Source organism: Streptopelia decaocto, assembly GCF_964273445.1.
Source record: "Streptopelia decaocto genome assembly, chromosome: 8".
NCBI lineage: Eukaryota > Metazoa > Chordata > Aves > Columbiformes > Columbidae > Streptopelia > Streptopelia decaocto.
The window spans coordinates 20,810,095-20,826,850 of NC_138662.1; the positions used below are offsets into that span (position 1 = coordinate 20,810,095).

Consider the following 16,756-nt stretch of genomic DNA (forward strand, 5'->3'; position numbering starts at 1 on the left):
CCCCCCCCGCCTTTTCACAAATGAGATTTTTTGTGATTTAATCTGTGTACATTTCAAGTTCGATTTTCTGCTTAAAGATCAGTGCTCTGTAGCTCTGCATGAAGGATGTTTTAGGGGTGTTTTGGCTGCTTTGTTCCCAGTGTGTTCCTCCTCAGTGTGTGCACAGGTACAGGCACAAGGGGATTTTACAGACGCAGCTCCAGGCAACGGAGATTTGCTTTCTAGTAAATTAGAAGCTGCATGTAAATTCAACAAATGTTAGTGGTTAATTAACTAAGAATGTAGAGCCCTGAGGCCACAGCAATAGTATTTATAAAGAAAGGTACTTTAACCAAGTTGTCTTAGCTACAAGCCATTTAAATAGCACGATTACTTTATGGTTTACGTACAAGGGGATGCTTCCTGGAATCACACGTTATCTTTCTAAACTCACAGCAGTAACTGCTTGGAGGATTAATATCAAAGTGTAGCACCGTCGGATTGTCTGCCTTGCGTACGTGGTGCTTACAAGCAAAGTTTTGCAGGCAGCAAGTTCAGCACTGTTTGCCTTCTGTTAGATTGACTTTTTGCTTCTGCTCTATTAATGATTGTGGTATATTGATTTATACTTACACTGTTACATATTCTGTTATGGCACCATAATTCCAGTAGAAATGCGATTAAAGGTGCAGTAAAAAGCATTGCTCTCTCTCTATATATATATATATTTAATATAGGATATAAAAGATCCTATGTGAAGAATTAAAATACTTGTGCAAATTTTCTGTAAAATTTGTGTCTCAAATCTTCAGCTCTAGGACACAAAAGGAGAATGGGTAGCAATTACTTTGTTCTGTCTGCCTTTATTTCTAAATACAAAACCTCAGTAGTTTCTTCTGTCATTTCTTTGCATATTTTTTGTCAAACATAATGTCTTTGTTTTGCAGTAGCAGTAAGTGAAATGAGATTTTTATATAACTCAAGACAAACAGAAAATGAGTCAGAATAGAACAGGTATTAATAGAAAAGCTAAGGTGGAAAAAATGGGCACCTTCCTGTCTCAGGAAACCCTTTCCCATAACAGCTTGTTTAATGGCAGCCTAGATAAAAGTTAAACACATGAAAAGCTCCCTAAGAGGAAAGCGAGATTACAAATTTCCCTTCTGACAGCGCTATCAAGATCTGCTTCGCTTTCATTCCTTATGGGGTATTTTACAGGTTGGGTTTTTTTACAGGTAACTTGACTCATACCTTGTTTTTCTAAGCACCTGAGTCTATTGAGAGCAGAGAACGGTCACCTGTGACCACGACAACACCGAATTCCTGTCGCAGGCCTTTTATAGCATGATCTTCTGTCCTTTACATTGCAGCTCTAAACCCAGATGTAATTCCATGTGAACGGGTAGTGGTTTTTCAGAGGGGAATGGTAAATACGATGTTGTTTGCCTTTCAGGGAATGGTTTTGCTCTGTAAAAGGCAGTGTTACTGTTCTGGATTTCTCTCTCTAGTAAGGGTGGGAGTGATGCTACGTGGTTTTGTTTCAAACCCTATTTCAGTGCTTTTGGAAGGTGTCGCTGTCTCTCAAGTCCAGAGTTCCTTTGTAGAGGTGTGGAAGAGGCCAGGTGATTTTAGCCAAAAATCAATGGGGACATTGAAATTTAAATTCTCCATCTGTGGTTTTGTCTAATTAAGCTCTTGTCAGCCAGAGTTTCTGTAAAATATTTACAATACATGATCAGGGCCTGTATAGGGGGGCATCTCACATAAACAAATACAGCAGATGGGTGATCCAGTGCATCAACCACCTCAGCCTCAGTGCACGTGCAGGTAGAAATTCCACAAGAATATCAGGAGCAGAACCAGAAATTACAGCTGTGTAAATATAGCTGTGTAAAATGATTTAATGAAGGATAGATGTGGGCACGTATTTGATTTATCATTAACCCTTGATTAACAGTGTGGTTCTTCTATGGGCATGATTATCCTAGATGGCGGAAGATTCTGTGATTGACATCTACTGAGCACGTCCTGCTACTTAGGTCACAATGTCATGTCTTCATGCACATATTCCATCCAGACTTTCAAATCTCCTTGTTTTCACTTCTTTGAGTGTTACACTGGAAAGTGGATGGCGGGTGAGCGTAGGCAGCGTGTTCTGTCCCAGCCCGCGTGGGAACCGATGGGCGCTGTGCCAAACGGGAGGAAGAAAATAATGAATTCTGTCATCTGCCAACAAACTGCTTGTAAAATAAAAACCTCTGTGAGTTCCAAGTAACTTGCTTCATTCAAATCACATTCTTGATCTTTCTCTACAGGGGCTGTCATCAGTCACCAGGAGCAATGGACTACTCAACGTCACCTTTAAGTATGACAGTAAGTTGACAATTTGCACCGTGTTCACAAAAGTCGGGGACTCCAACGCAGTTGTCAATAAATAGCAACGTGTCTCTTAAAAACGGCTCGAAGAATAGCATGAGCTCTTTGGTATTGACCTGGTTTTACAATCTAGGTTTGTTTCTGCTGGATCTGGTGGTTGTCTCCTTCTGTATTTCATTGAGAGTAAAATTCTTCAATAACTTGTAGTAGTTTCACTTTTGGATTGGCCCACATCACCTGCCCGGCGTTGGGCTGCAAAAGAACAGAAAATGGTTTTATTCTGTGCAAGAATGTGGTCACTGAAAGGTCCTCTGCACGCAAACTCACAGGAAAGGATTATTTCCAACTTGATACATCTCTCCCCAAATTAATGTCAGTCCTCATCTTCTTTGGAGCAATTAGTGAGGAAAAATGTTTTCTTTTGGAGTCCCAACATGTGTCATTTTACTCTGAGTGTGGTACTATTACAGACGGGCGTCTCCTTTGGAGTCCTGTGAACTGGGCTCTGCAACTGGTGACACTGGTTACGCTCAGTCATTTGTGATGTCTTCTGGTTTGCAGTGTCCTGAGGCCAAGGCTCCATCTAGATTTACTATACGGTCCTTATTTTTACAGCATAAACAGTACACTTGTACTGTGCTCAATCTTGAGGAAATACTAGGAAATGAACTGAATTCTTTATTTACATGGGAAGATGTGGGGCGCGTTGGAAACAGGTTGCTGGAACAGATCTTGAAGCTTCGGTGCTGTGAGCAGCCGGTGATTGACTTGCCCTGGCGTGGCACAAGAACGTCGGCTGGAATGGTTTTCTTGAAGCGTTTATTTGTGCGTGTTTGCAGACTGCACGCCGTACCTGAGCTCAGCGGGCAGACACGCCATCGGGGACGTGCAGAACATCACGCTCAGCCAGTACGCCTGTTACCAGCAGGTCGCGGTGACGATCCTTTGGACAGCAAACGCCATCGGTAAGCACTGGAAACTAAAGAATTTCAGCTGCAAAGGTGCTTTTCCAAGTCAATGAAATAACTGTGGTTAGAGGTCAGGACAATACAGTTTTCAAAATTAAAATGTACATTTGTTATATTAATGTTCTTTTTCTCATACAGCAGAGTCTCAAGGTGATATTTCGTGGTTCATACTCACTTAAAAAGCTTTTAAGTCAGGTTTTTGTTACGATGCAGTAAGAGCTGGAAGTTGCCATTTATGTGGCAGGCGTGCATCCTAAGAGATGAGATATGGCTAATAATACAAATGTGTATTTATTACACTTGAGGTATTTTTTTAGCCCAGACCAGCATTTATTAAATCAAACTTTTTAGGTTAAAAAAAAAATGTCATTTTTTTGGTGGCCTTCCAGTGTTAAGTCAAACCCAATGATTAATTTCTGGGGTTCAAAAGAGTATATGGAGGTGACACTTGAAATTCTGCAAGACTGCAGTTGAAAGCATTGGGTGACCTTCAGCTGCTGCCTGGAGAACGGAATCTCTGTGGGAAACAAGGCTGGGAGCTCGTCCCTGTGCGAGCGGAGGTGAATCCCTGGGGAGGCGTGAGGACGGAGCTGCTGCGGAGCCATCGCGGGTCCCACGGGGACCGGACCCTTTTCCTTCCTGCTCCTCCGGGGAGCACAAATAGTGCTTTGGTTCCATAGAACAGCAAGAACACGTTGGGCAACTCACACTCTTAATCTTCTACAAAATGATAAAACATTAAGAACACCTCTACGAAACAAAGAAAACTAGTGAAACAGAGGAGGTCCGTGGAAAATCATAGATTTGGGGTATTTTTTATTTTAATTTAACAAACATAGCATAAACTCAAATTAATCCATTTTGATTTATCTGGCATTTAGCTTACAAAGGCTGTGGCTGTGTCTTTGATAAATACGTATTCTGCCATATGTAATGTTGAAAATACGTACTCAGATGGAGTAGGGGTAGGTTGTCTTGCAGTGACTTCAATACCTGAGCCACAAAACCATCCCAGGGTGACACTCCAACATCGGCGTCACCGTCCCTCACCTGAGCCGTGTAACGAGTCCTTCTGTGCTGAGAACATGCAGAGAAATGTAAAGGCGCTGTGTTGAGAGGAAGGTGTGCTAGAGCGACTTGAAAAACGGGTGGAGTTCTGGCATCAGTTATAAATAACTGGGAGTATTCACGCACTGGGATAAATTCCATTCCATATAAGTCAAGTTTTCTCATATCCCACACTATACTAGAGCTGAAGAAGTTGTAACATCCACTGTCACTTTAATCTGGGAGTCTCAGGAGTGATAGGAAGGTGTGATAAAGGGGTATTTCTATACTTTGCTAGCAAAGTGTTAACATTTCATTGCTAATAGTGGAAACGTGAAGTCACTCTAAAGCGTTGTGAGGGTGCTGAAGGCGGCGATGACTTGTATTGCAGCGATAATTCGGAAGCCCCAGCCGAGCTGCGGGCCCCTCTGCTCTAAGCGTTACACAAGTATGTGGTAACCGCAGCCTTTGCCAAAGATTGAATTCTAAATAGGCAAGAGAGAAAACGTGGGAAGAACTGACATACAACAACAGGTATTAAAACACAAACGTATGAAATACGAATGGTAAGTTTTATTTTTAAAGACAAATGAAATATATTCAAATCACATAGAATACCACATTACGCATTTTGAAGTATTCATCTTCTGTTTAAACACACTGTTGTTTGCAGGGATTGAGTACCTGAAAGGATTTCGAGTAATACTCGAGGAGTTAAAATCAGAGGGCAGACAGTGCCAGCAGATGGTTTTAAAAGATCCAAAGCAGCTCAGCCCCAGTTTTAAACGAACAGTAAGTGCTTTGTTTCAAGGAAAGTTTCATTCTTGCTCGATTGTGTGAGTAGTCCTGGAAGTGATTAGATGCTGCATATACATCTAAATATATCTGTATTTAAATATACACACAATGTGCTGTTCACTAGGATGCTGGTTGCTTCCTGAAAGTATTATTGTGTAAACTAATGATAGTTGCTGCTCTAGAGATGGATCTAGTCCCCTTCTAGAGAAGCTTTCCTGAAGCTGGAAACTGTCATTTGGGTGACTGCGGAGCCCCCGGCCACATCTGTGTTGAGATTCCTCATGTCGATGTGTCATGCAGGGATAGATAAAGGATTCTTAATGTATTCATGTCTGCTTACGTTTGCAAAACCGTGGCCTTGTCTTGAAAGACACTTTTGGTTATAATCGTTGATTTTAAAATATGTTGCACTCTTGTCTTTTTGTAGGGAATGGAATCCCAGCCCTTTGTAAATCTGAAGTTTGAAACAGATTACTTTGTAAAGATTGTTCCTTTTCCTTCCATTAAAAATGAAAGTAATTATCACCCATTTTTCTTCCGAACCAGACGTGAGTATTGCACACTTACCCTCCACCCCTGCTGCTTAGTTTTCCCAACAAAGGAACGTGGTGGATGGTGTCCGAGAGTCTGGGCTGGGATGGTTACTGACAGAGTCTTTGGAGGAAGATCGGGGTGTTGAGGGGAAAGACTTTGGAAGCCACAGATAAACCTGTGCTGTAGGATAAACTGCGAGTACCCTTTGGGGTGAAATCTTTGTATTTGTCCTGCTTAGGTTTCTTTGCCCTGCAAAACTTTCTTAAAATATTTTGAAGTCTGTTGATGCAGCCTGCAGTAACGTTTGTCTTTTCAGTAATGTTCAGTATACCCGCTTACCCTGAGTAAATGTATTTAAGGCTGGTTTCAACTTCCTCTCCTGCTGTGCCCAGTCTGCCCCTGTCTCACTTAGGAAGGCTGTTTTCACATTAATGGACCTGTGTTTCTCATATAAAGATGAGCAGGCATTTGAAATCGTAATGAAGAAGCTAAGTTTACAAAATATATTTACTTCAGGCATGTTAGGGACTGGGAAAGAAACTAGAATGTTGTCTTCCAAATTCTGAACTCCCTTGCTTTTACCCTTGTTCTTTTTCTATTTAAACAGCTTAGCATTTTCATACTGCATCATTCATATTTTTGTGTGTGTTTACAGCATGTGAATTGTTGCTACAGCCAGAAAATCTTGTCTGCAAACCTTGTAAGTAAAATGTAACGCGTTCTGCATATTCACCTGCAATCGAAGGTCTCCCGTCTCCTGATGAATTTCTCCTCTGACAGACTGGAAGCCGCGCAACCTGAACGTCACCCAGCAGGGCTTCAACATGCACGTGTCCTTCGATCACGCGCCTCACAGCTTTGGCTTTAGATATTACTTTCTTCACTACAAACTTAAACATGAAGGGCCGTTTAAGCAAAAGACCTGCAAACAGGTACATCGCTGAGTTTGGCAGCTCTTAAAAGTGCAAAACCTGTTTATTTATTAGGCCAATTAGAATTTATTTATTAGACCCAACTGTTAAGATTTTTTTTGTATAATTAATGATGTTTTAGTTGTGCAGAGGGAGGATTGTAGGCCTTGCATATTTAAATAGAGCGGATTAGCATGGCGGGTTTAGGGTGTCTCAATACAGCAGGGCACTGTGTATTTCTAAATCAGTGCAAATGCATTTTTTATTAGGTTTTCAAAGTATGTGCGTGGCTTGCAAATAATCTCTTTGTTTGATGTAGGAGCAAAACACGGATACTACAAGTTGTGTTCTTCAGAATGTGGCTCCAGGGGATTATATAATTGAGGTAATATTTATAAACAGTCATTTGTACAACAGCTAAATGAGCATGTTAATGGGGAAATTAACTGAAATTAAAGTATTTCAAGGCACACGCTGGTAAAATTTGACTTCAGGCATCGCTACTGAAGTACCTTGGGCAAGGAAAGGATTTTAGCCAGATTGTTCTAGGCCTTCCCGTAGCTTTGCTTCCCTGAGTGAGCAGTTTCATCTGGGCCTTCAAGTAAAGGTCTGCACCTTCGTAATTCTTCAACTTTTTAATTGGAATCGTGAAGTTGGGTCAATTTTTACTATTCTTAAAAGCCCTGTATTTCTCTTGATGACAGTATGTGAACTCTGAAAAGTTAATTGACTTATGTACCAAAAAAAAGACAAATTATTTAACCAATTACTAGCTTGTGGTGCTCTTTAATTTTAACTCTTTGAACAGTAGGTTTCTTCCCCTTTGGTCATGAAAGCTGTGGGAGTTGTTCACATATTGCAGAAAATAAAGAAAATTAAATTTCCACAAAATAAAATTCAACTTTTCCTTTTCTAAGCTGGTCGACGACACTAATACAACAAGGAAAACGATGCACTATGCGCTAAAACCAGGTACTAATTTTGGTTCTTTAAACAGTCTATTTACCTTATTAATTTAGATTCAGTTTTTATTATGTTGGAAATAATTGATTTGATCTGTGTCTGTTTGCCACAATTAAGACTACTGAGGCAATTTTGTGGTGATTTTTTGACCTAATGATAAAAGAGTAGATGTACACACTTGCACATACACTTCCGCATCTCTATACATTGATATTCAGTACAGTTTAGATCGATATATCATTGGAAACCTTTGTGGGAAGCTCACTTTTCTTGTATATATGAATATGAAGAATCATATTTGCACGTGGCTAATTGTTCTTTATTTTCCCAAGTGCATTCCCCGTGGGCTGGACCGATCAGAGCTATTGCCATTACAGTCCCTTTAGTTGTCATTTCAGCGTTTGCAACACTTTTCACAGTGATGTGCCGCAAGAAACAGCAAGGTAAGAGGGTTCGTTCAGTACAGAGTACGCTTAAATGTGCACTTTTGCAACAAAAAAAGCCTTAACTGGTAGGTTTATTCCAGAAATTCCTTCTTCTCTCTCTTTCTCCTCCCAGCTTGGGTATTGAGACTTGTAGCAAATTATTAATCAGTGCTTGGTGGTCATTTGTTGCCATAGAAAGTATTGGGTCACAAATCGAGACTCCGCTGTACAAAGGAGAGAACAAATTTGCTGTTGAGGAATATTTTTGGTTTGGAGTTCCTTTTATTTGTGAAACTGCTATATGACTGTGTGGAACAAACAGTGATCTGAAAATCGATCTATTTTCAACATTACCTAAATTCATTCAGAAATGCCTAATTTAGATTTATTTTGAACCAGAAGGAAAGTGAAGCCCTGTGATGTCAACACAATTCTCCTCACTGTCTGGGATGCTGCCTGGGTCCGTTATTCCAGATGTGCTCCCTCTCCTGGCAGCTGCCTTTACACTTCATCCTAAGCCGTCCTCCTAAATTTACTCTTTCTAAGACGTACTTGCACGTGTTTCTCTAAATTAAATTCCATCCCTCCTCACTGACTTCTCTGTGTCCAGGAGCTGGCAAAGCACATTTGTTGCATTGAGATGTTAAAAATCTATGCAGTTCCATGAATATGGAAAAAGAGATGACTTCCCCAAACCTCACTTATCTGTGTTATCCATCTCAATTTTGGCATGGAGCTACTGAAGCGCTCTGTGCCGTCTGGGCTAAATCCATTTACCTTCTGGTTCTCTGCAGCTCTCCCTTTGCTCACAACCAAAAACCCAGACAAATCATGAAGGATTTGTGTGCACAGAGAGCTGCTCCAGAATAGTTGTTCCTCGTGAATTGTGCTAAATTAAATCCATAGATGGATATTTGTGTTTTGAAATACTCATGCTTTATTCCAAATTAGCTGTAGAACTAGATTGAATTAGTCTGGCGTAGGACCAGACTTCTGTGTTCCAGCATCAAAGCATCTATACAAGGAAAGAAACACTAATAGCTATTTTGATTTGGATCAGTCATATCTTAATTCAAAGCAATGTCCAAATGTGTGTGTATGGTATTCTGGAAGGATGTGTGTTCCTGGAGTTGAGTATTCTTACCTGGCTTGTGCTGTGGTTTTTATCTTTTAAACAAATGATTTTAGCATGCAGGAAGCTCTTGATGATGGTGCATCTTTAAGGCTTTACAGTATTTGAATAGGGAGGTGAAGACTGTTGAAGCTGAATAGAGGTGAAACAACCTCATTCTATTTCTAAAACAAACCTTTCTTAAGTTTTCCAAGTTGTACAGTGATAACTGCACATTTCACGTTTAAAGTGTGTTCCACGCATGTAGCAACTCACACACTGGATACATAGAGCGTGTGCAACTGGAAAGGAGAGAAATGTCTCTTGAAAAACGTCATTACTGTGTGCATTAGTGCTGAGCCTACAAAGGCTATTAAAGAAAGCCAATAAACCCAACCTTTATAGTGTGAACTCTCTCTCTTCCAATGCAGAAAATATATATTCGCATCTAGATGAAGAGAGCTCGGAATCTTCAGCGTACGCTGCAGCTCTCCATGTGGAAAGACTCCGTCCCCGGCCGAAAGTGTTCATCTGCTATTCCAGCAGAGACTGCCAGAAACACATCAACGTCATCCAGTGCTTTGCCTATTTTCTTCAGGACTTTTGTGGCTGTGAGGTAAACTCAGCATTTGTGCTGTGAGCAGAGCTGCCTTCCTCCAAACAGCCCCCGCAACACTCATAATGAGGAGTTTCAGTCTCTCCTTTCCACAGAGAGAACTTTTCACTATTTTTCTAAATAATATTCTAAATATGCCTGGGCTTAGAATCTCAGACTGCTCTCTAGAATATAATCAATATATGGCCAGTCTTTCACTTCTTAACTGTAAAAAGGCAAGACAATTGTTAGTCTATTTTTGCAGTATTTTAATCCTGCCACTGTCATTTAAAATATATTAATTTGGAACTGTTTTTTCAACTATACAGCAAGTCTGGCCTCTAGTGGCCACACACAGTCAGATAATCGATGCCTCACGTGTTTGGGCATATTGAGTTTATTCCTATATTTAAAATGGCTCAGGTAAGGTGTTTTATAAGTCACTTACTGGAAGCCCCTTTTCAGAGGCGTCCGTTAGCTCTGCTACACCAAACCTCTTTGAAACGGTGTTAAGTTGAGCTGTTACTGCTACAACTATGTACCGTGGAACATATGGTATCAGGCAGCATTTAAGATTTATGTAACAAAATATTGATAGCGTCCACGCCCAGAAGCCATGTGTAGTTATTAAAGCTTTAGGGTTTAATATAAAAAGCGATGCTCAATGCATAAGAGAACAGTCGTAGTTAAATTCATCATTCTCAATTGTTGGATAAATACAAGCTGACTGACTGACTGTAAGTCATTTAAATTTTGTTAGCAAATATATCTAATAATGAACATCAACCAGAATGTCCTTTTCTTTTCCAGGTGGCTCTAGATTTGTGGGAAGATGTAAAAATTTGTAAAGAGGGGCAGAAAGAATGGCTTATTAAAAAAATAAACGAGTCCCAGTTTATCATCATTGTGTGTTCCAAGGGAATGAAATACTTTGTTGAAAAAAAGAACTGGAAACACAGAGGGGTAAGCAAAGAGCCCGGGAAAGGAGAGCTCTTTGTGTTCGCGGTGCTGAGCGTTGCTGAGAAGCTTCGCCAGGCAAAGCAGAATCCGGGCGACCTCTGCAAGTTCATCGCAGTTTACTTTGATTATTCCTGCGAAGGAGACGTGCCTGGGATCCTGGATCTGAGCACCAAATACAAACTCATGGACAATCTCCCTCAGCTGTACTCACATCTCCACTCCAGGAACCCGGGTGTGCAGGGCTCAGAGGTGTTTCCTGCTAACATCAGTAAAAGGAATTATTTCAGGAGCAAATCCGGGAGGTCCCTTTATGTGGCCATTTGCAATATGCATCAGTTCATTGATCAGGAACCAGACTGGTTTGAGAAACAATTTATTCCCTTCCCTCCACCTTCTTTACGTTACTCGGAGCCTGTCACGGAAAAATTTGATTTGGGCTTGGTTTTAAATGACTTAGTGAATAAACAGGTGATGGATGGTGATTTTTACCTGAAAACAGATGTAAATATTGTTTCAGCTGGGAATTCAGACTCTCACTGTGTAATTCAGCACTTAAACCTTGGAGAAGATACAGAAACTCAGGACATTCAAGGTGGTGGCAGCTCTGTTCTTCAGCCGTTGTTACATGTTAAAGCTTCAAATCTTAAAGATATGCCTCGGGATTCCGGCATCTATGACTCGTCTGTTCCTTCGTCTGAATTATCTTTACCTTTAATGGAAGGACTATTGACAGACCAAATTGAAACATCTTCCATTACAGAAAGTGTTTCTTCATCATCAGGCTTAGGTGAGATCCAGCAGTGTTTTAGAAATTGTTTTCAGTTATTGTGAGCATATTTCTGCCATCTCAAAATACTTAAAATACTATGTGAGGAGCCATATACGAGGCTGAAGAGGAACATAAGTGTTATGTAAAGATGGTAAAAAATGAGGTTTTAGTAACTTTAGCAAAATGAATCTTTTCCATAACTTATGGGGAGGAGATCCTTAGCTAAGTAAGATTTCACTAGAATTGTATCAATAAGTCACTTCTCATTAACTGACGTCTTTCTCGCAGGGACTCAGCTGGGACACTCAGCCGACAGCTGGGTGGTTGAGTCGGGAGGGTGAGATGGTGAAGCGTTCTTATAGAACAGACGTAAATCTTAAACTGACAGCCCATTTTGCTCCGGCACGTACTAGAACCGTCAGGGATATCGTCTATACTGTGGTTAACTCAGGTTTCAGAACGACATTGTGCTGCTCGTTGGATATGGGCCTGGGAGGAATGAAGAAACAGGTTTCAGTGGAGAGATTTAAATGCTTGCAAGACACCCTCCAAAGCAGATCCCCGGCTAGAAAGTGTAACTATTGCCTTGGGCTCTATAGAAAAGCTCATGAGCTGCTCTGCTGCTGGAGCGAGTGCTGACACTGAGCTCGTTTGTTACACTTTTCTCTTGGCTAAATGGGTTTTAAAAAATGATTCAAATAATTCATAACTAATGTTTGATGCCAGAATTATCTTTGAGGGAGAGAATATACATGTTGATTTACAGATATAGCATCTATAGCTATAGTCTAGGTAACCCATAGGACAGAATAACTAAAACCTGAAAACTTTTCCGTTGAAAAAAAAATACAGATTTCCTGATTTAATTGCATAAGCCACAAATACTCTATTATTGTTTCAAAATTATTATTATTATTGTTATTGTGATGATGATGGTTATTATTATCTTCTTTAACATCCTGCCATCTTCTAACAGCCCTTTTTTCCCATTTGTGGGAAAAATTACAGACGATACCCATAACGGTTGTAGTGCTGGATGGCAGCGGGATGCCAGGTTGAAATGCTAGAATGCTTTCCCAGTGTTCCCTCCGTGTCAGTCCCAGAGCTGTCAGCTGCTGTCCCAGCTGCCAAGAAAGAGGCAGTGTGCCCAGTAATTAATTCTCAAGTCACATACCTCCTCGTTAACATGTTCCAGCTATAGAGGTTCAATGTTACAGCCTGGCTGGTGGAGCTGGATCTTAACACTGATGTTCCAGCATCTTAAGGAAACACAAAAGCTTCTGCCATTATTCCATTCACTGCCCCTGTCTGATAAAGTCCCACCTGGGGAGAAAGTTTGTATGAATTCTGTAGAGAAAGGGTTCCTGAGCATTCAGCCCCATGAATGTACAGCACTGGGATCCAGAGGGTTTTCTTAAGGTTTTTTTTGCATTGTTTCTAAAATATCAACAAAATACAAAATCAGCATTTCAATTAATGACCTTACTTTTTTTTTCCTTTTCTAGGGGAAGAAGAACCTCCTGTAATCACTGCTACAAAATTCTTAGTGCCTGGGATATGTAAAGCAGAACTTCACTGCCACATCCATCCTGAGGAACTGCAGGCGATCGCTCCTTTATAACACCTTGCAAATTGTTCTGCATTGCCACTTTATCAACAGCCTCTGTTTGTGCTCCAGCTGCTGTCTCAGCACTAAACCTGCCTGAAGGAGCAAATACTCCCTGAAGAAAATCTGGTATTCCAATGGGACATTTTATGGCCAGTAAACTTGCATCCGTTGGTATTTGTGTACAGTCTTTCATGATTTGAAAAACGTAGCATGGAAAAATATATGAGAATTCATTTCAAAATGATTCCTCTTACTGATTTAAACATTAAGATACTACACTGTTTACAGATGCTATAATGAAAATTGACTTTGGGGTTTTTTTGCTAGGAATAATTTTGCAACTGGACCTATTATAAAATAGCTTGGAATGTTAAGTCTTACTCAGTTTTGTAGTCCAGCCTCCAGCTGTAAGTGCGGACATACCTGATGGCAGGAGTGTTGTAGTGCAGGAGAGCAGGATCTTTTCAGAAGCAAGATAAACGCCAAAGGGGAGATCAAGCAGTTCTTCGTCAGAAGAAATCATGTTCTTTTAGAAAGGTTTGAGCTCCTTTCCTCACACTTTCCTCTTCCCAAATGTTCGTGTGTCTCAGTATTTAATCTCAGATGAGTGCGTGTCTCCCTCTTCTGTCTGATTCTCCTTTCTGTTCCCCACAATCTGTCTGTGATGACTCACGGATCGTTACCGCACTGAGTCTGAAGTGTCATTTTGATAACAGACAGAATCGAGATCCTGCGTATGCTGGGGGATACCATGGAAACCAAATGGCCTGTTTTCCTCACGGAAGGGCTAATAGAAAGAATACTTTATAGAGATGGGGGAAGGACAATCAAATTTTGTATTTAAGACATTGTTCTGGATTTGTTCAGCCATGAGGTATGAGTATGGTTTATGGGGTCCAGACTGTCCTCCAAGGACATGCTGCTGCAAAATCACCTGGCGTAAAACAAGTGAAGAGGAGCAGTTAACAGGCACCAATACTTTGTTTTGAGCCAACCAGGCAACAGAAGCCCATGAGTTATTTTGCAGTTATTTTTCATACTACTTATCATTACTTAGTGATTAAGGTAGTGTTATATTAACAAAAAACCCAAAAACTACAACTGGACGTGTTTGTCTGAACGTGCGTGTCCTTCCCTCCGCAGTGACGTGGGGGGTGGAGGATTATCCAGAGTATCCCCCGCTGTTCCCAAAGAGCAGCTCATCAGAAGTAAAACCCATTTGTGTAACTGCAGCTCTAGGCAGGATTATAATCAGCATGATAACAGCAAACAGCCAAGGACACCTGATCAATGTGCGTTGGCTGATTTTGCTCGTGGAGTCAGGTTCTGTCTTGTTTAACTTGTCTTTACCTTCTGCTAACAGGGGGTGACTTCAGGAACACATCAAGGGAGAACTCACACACCTCAAACACTCTCTCCCATTGGATAGATGCGAGTTAGGCATTGCTGTTACATTGTGTTATGCATTTGAATAGCACGGGATAGAACTATTAAACCAGTGATGATTTTGTTAACTTGAGAAGGTTTAAAACTCTTGGGTTGATTTTTATTTGTTTACATCAGTTTGTATTTAATCATTTGAATTTCCCAACAAAAGACTCTGAAAATGATTGTCACAGGTGGACTAAGGCAGTGCTGTAACAATTATTTGACAGTAGCCATGGCCTCCACATGCTCTGCAGTTTTAATATGGAATTGTGATCCACTAGATATGTGTTGGATTTGGGCTCCTTGGCCATTAATGGAATGTTCCTCTTCCTGTTTTCTGAATTGGAAAGAATGCTAACTGGAAACTTGCAATACCTGAGGAGGTTTTAGGTAGTTGTAGGTATATAGTGAATCATCTGAACCTTTCATTTCTTTATGCTGTGGCTTGGGCTGTACCGAAAGCAAAATTCTTCATGTTTTCCCAATCTTTGAAGTTGAAAAATACCTGGGTCAAACTCAGCAGAATAATTTCGAGGTGAACTCTCCTCCAGTAAATCCAGCTGCGGAGGATCTGGACTCGCTGCAACTCTGACCGTCTGGCTAGAGGAAGAGTTTGGATTGAGGGTGCGGGCAGGGAGGTTCAAACTCCGTGTGAAGGGCTGCGGTGCAGAGCGGCGCCAGAGCTGTGGAACACCAGGAGAAGCTGATTTCCGAGCAGGCAGTGAAATACCTGGGGAGGCAGCGGCGCTTCCCCGCGCAGCCGCGGCGCAGCATGCAGGTCTGTGCCAGGCTGAACATCGGGAACGTTTCCCGGTGCCCTTAAATTCAGCAGCGGAACTGCTGGTACTGAACAGAACTGGGTTTTCATGTTGAGCTCTAAGAAAGCTCCGTTTTCAAAATGGACAAAGGTGGTTGCACAAAGAATCGCTTGTCGTTAATGTTTTTATTCGTATTTCTTCTTCAGTTGCTGTACAATCCTGCAGTTTTTATTTTTTAATTATAAAAGGTCTATGCAGATGCCGGTCAAATCTGCTGGAGGGGAAGAAAAGAAGAATTACTTCATTCCTTCTTACTATAAGGTGGAAACAGCATTTTGTAGGTCCTCAGAAGAAAGAGAATACAATTAATTGAAAATTTAGAGTAGGACAAGCCCACACTTAAAAAATATACATAACTGAGGTAATACTTAATCTAATTTAGTGGTTTGGTTTTTTTTTCCCAAAACCACAGTGCTTTAAAAAATGAGAAAAATGTTGTAGATACTGAGATGCTGGAAGAACATAGTGCAGAATTTGCTATTTCAATGAGAACAGCAGCAAAAATCTATTTTAAACAAATATGTTAATACAGACATTATAGGTTAGCTTCCTACTGTTTTCAAGCATTAGTAAACAGAATGTTGACAGCAAAAGGATCCCTTTAATTTCTACTGAGCTCAAGTGTGTGGACAGTATTTTGATGGTTTAAAATGTATTTTCTGGGAGGGAAGAAAAAAGTTGGGAAGTTAAAGATTCAAGATACGGCCGTGTGTTCAGCGTTTCCAATGTAAATCTAGTTGTGCCATAATTTGTACCTGTACATAAACACATCAGCTGTTGAGAAGAGAACACAGCTGACATCTGCAGAAATACATTGTTTATGACACTATAATTTAGAAGTTAAATATCAAAATAAAAAATGTCTGTTCAGTTTCTTTCATTGGGCTTTTCTTGGTAGTGTAAGAATGCTCGGCTTAAGAGTCCAGTTGTTTTATCCAACACACTTCTAATGCAGTTATGTGAACCACCCAAATAACCAGACACTGTGTTACCCATGTGTGTATATTGTGCGGTGCTGAGCTCTCTGTCCTCTGCCTTGGAGCCCTGTACATGAGGGACTTGGTGGTTGAAAGAAGATGGAAAAAGGTGTTGCTCTGGTTTTTATACCTTCGGTTTAAAACACGAGAACCCTCAGGTTGTGTTCTTGATGTCTGGGAACTGTTGGCCAAAATTATTCTACCTTGAGAATGTGGAAACATGCGCTTCAATATGAGGATGTGCAAGTGGTTAATACATCTCAGGAAACTTCAGGAAGTAAGTTCTCATTTTTCTGTTTTCCTTTTTTTTTGTCTTGCATTTAAATATTGTGGTGCCCGCCCCCACCGCCAGCAAGCGCTTTGAGTTACAGTGAACAGCACGTGCTGCACACACCGTGTGCATTCAAACCATAGCTGGCCAGACTCAGGTGTAAGAGGTCAGAAGGCAAAGGCTGTGCTATAGATCAGCTGAAGGAATTTACCCCCTC

General features: G+C 40.8%; 2 protein-coding genes across 2 annotated transcripts; both read left to right on the forward strand.

Moving 5' to 3' along the window:
* Positions 1-1,967: 1,967 nt before the first annotated feature.
* Positions 1,968-5,373, forward strand: LOC309443431 (interleukin-17 receptor D-like; the record flags this gene model as incomplete). The annotated part of the gene is made up of 5 exons (XM_082060359.1): positions 1,968-1,982; positions 2,295-2,352; positions 3,195-3,320; positions 5,044-5,162; positions 5,293-5,373. The coding sequence occupies 5 exons, from the start codon at positions 1,968-1,970 to the stop codon at positions 5,371-5,373; spliced, it is 399 nt and encodes a 132-aa protein (XP_081916485.1).
* Positions 5,374-5,595: 222 nt separating this feature from the next.
* Positions 5,596-16,117, forward strand: LOC309443100 (interleukin-17 receptor D). The gene is made up of 9 exons (XM_082059724.1): positions 5,596-5,716; positions 6,358-6,402; positions 6,483-6,634; positions 6,933-6,998; positions 7,531-7,585; positions 7,909-8,019; positions 9,544-9,728; positions 10,518-11,454; positions 12,942-16,117. The coding sequence occupies exons 1-9, from the start codon at positions 5,599-5,601 to the stop codon at positions 13,055-13,057; spliced, it is 1,785 nt and encodes a 594-aa protein (XP_081915850.1). The 5' UTR covers positions 5,596-5,598; the 3' UTR covers positions 13,058-16,117.
* Positions 16,118-16,756: the final 639 nt, after the last annotated feature.

Excerpts from the sequence above, each read along its gene's own strand:
- LOC309443100 (XM_082059724.1), top strand. The coding sequence starts at position 5,599 with ATGGAATCCCAGCCCTTTGTAAATCTGAAGTTTGAAACAGATTACTTT. Across the intron at positions 6,403-6,482 it reads AAATCTTGTCTGCAAACCTT|ACTGGAAGCCGCGCAACCTG; the intron begins GTAAGTAAAATG and ends CTCCTCTGACAG. Across the intron at positions 7,586-7,908 it reads GCACTATGCGCTAAAACCAG|TGCATTCCCCGTGGGCTGGA; the intron begins GTACTAATTTTG and ends TATTTTCCCAAG.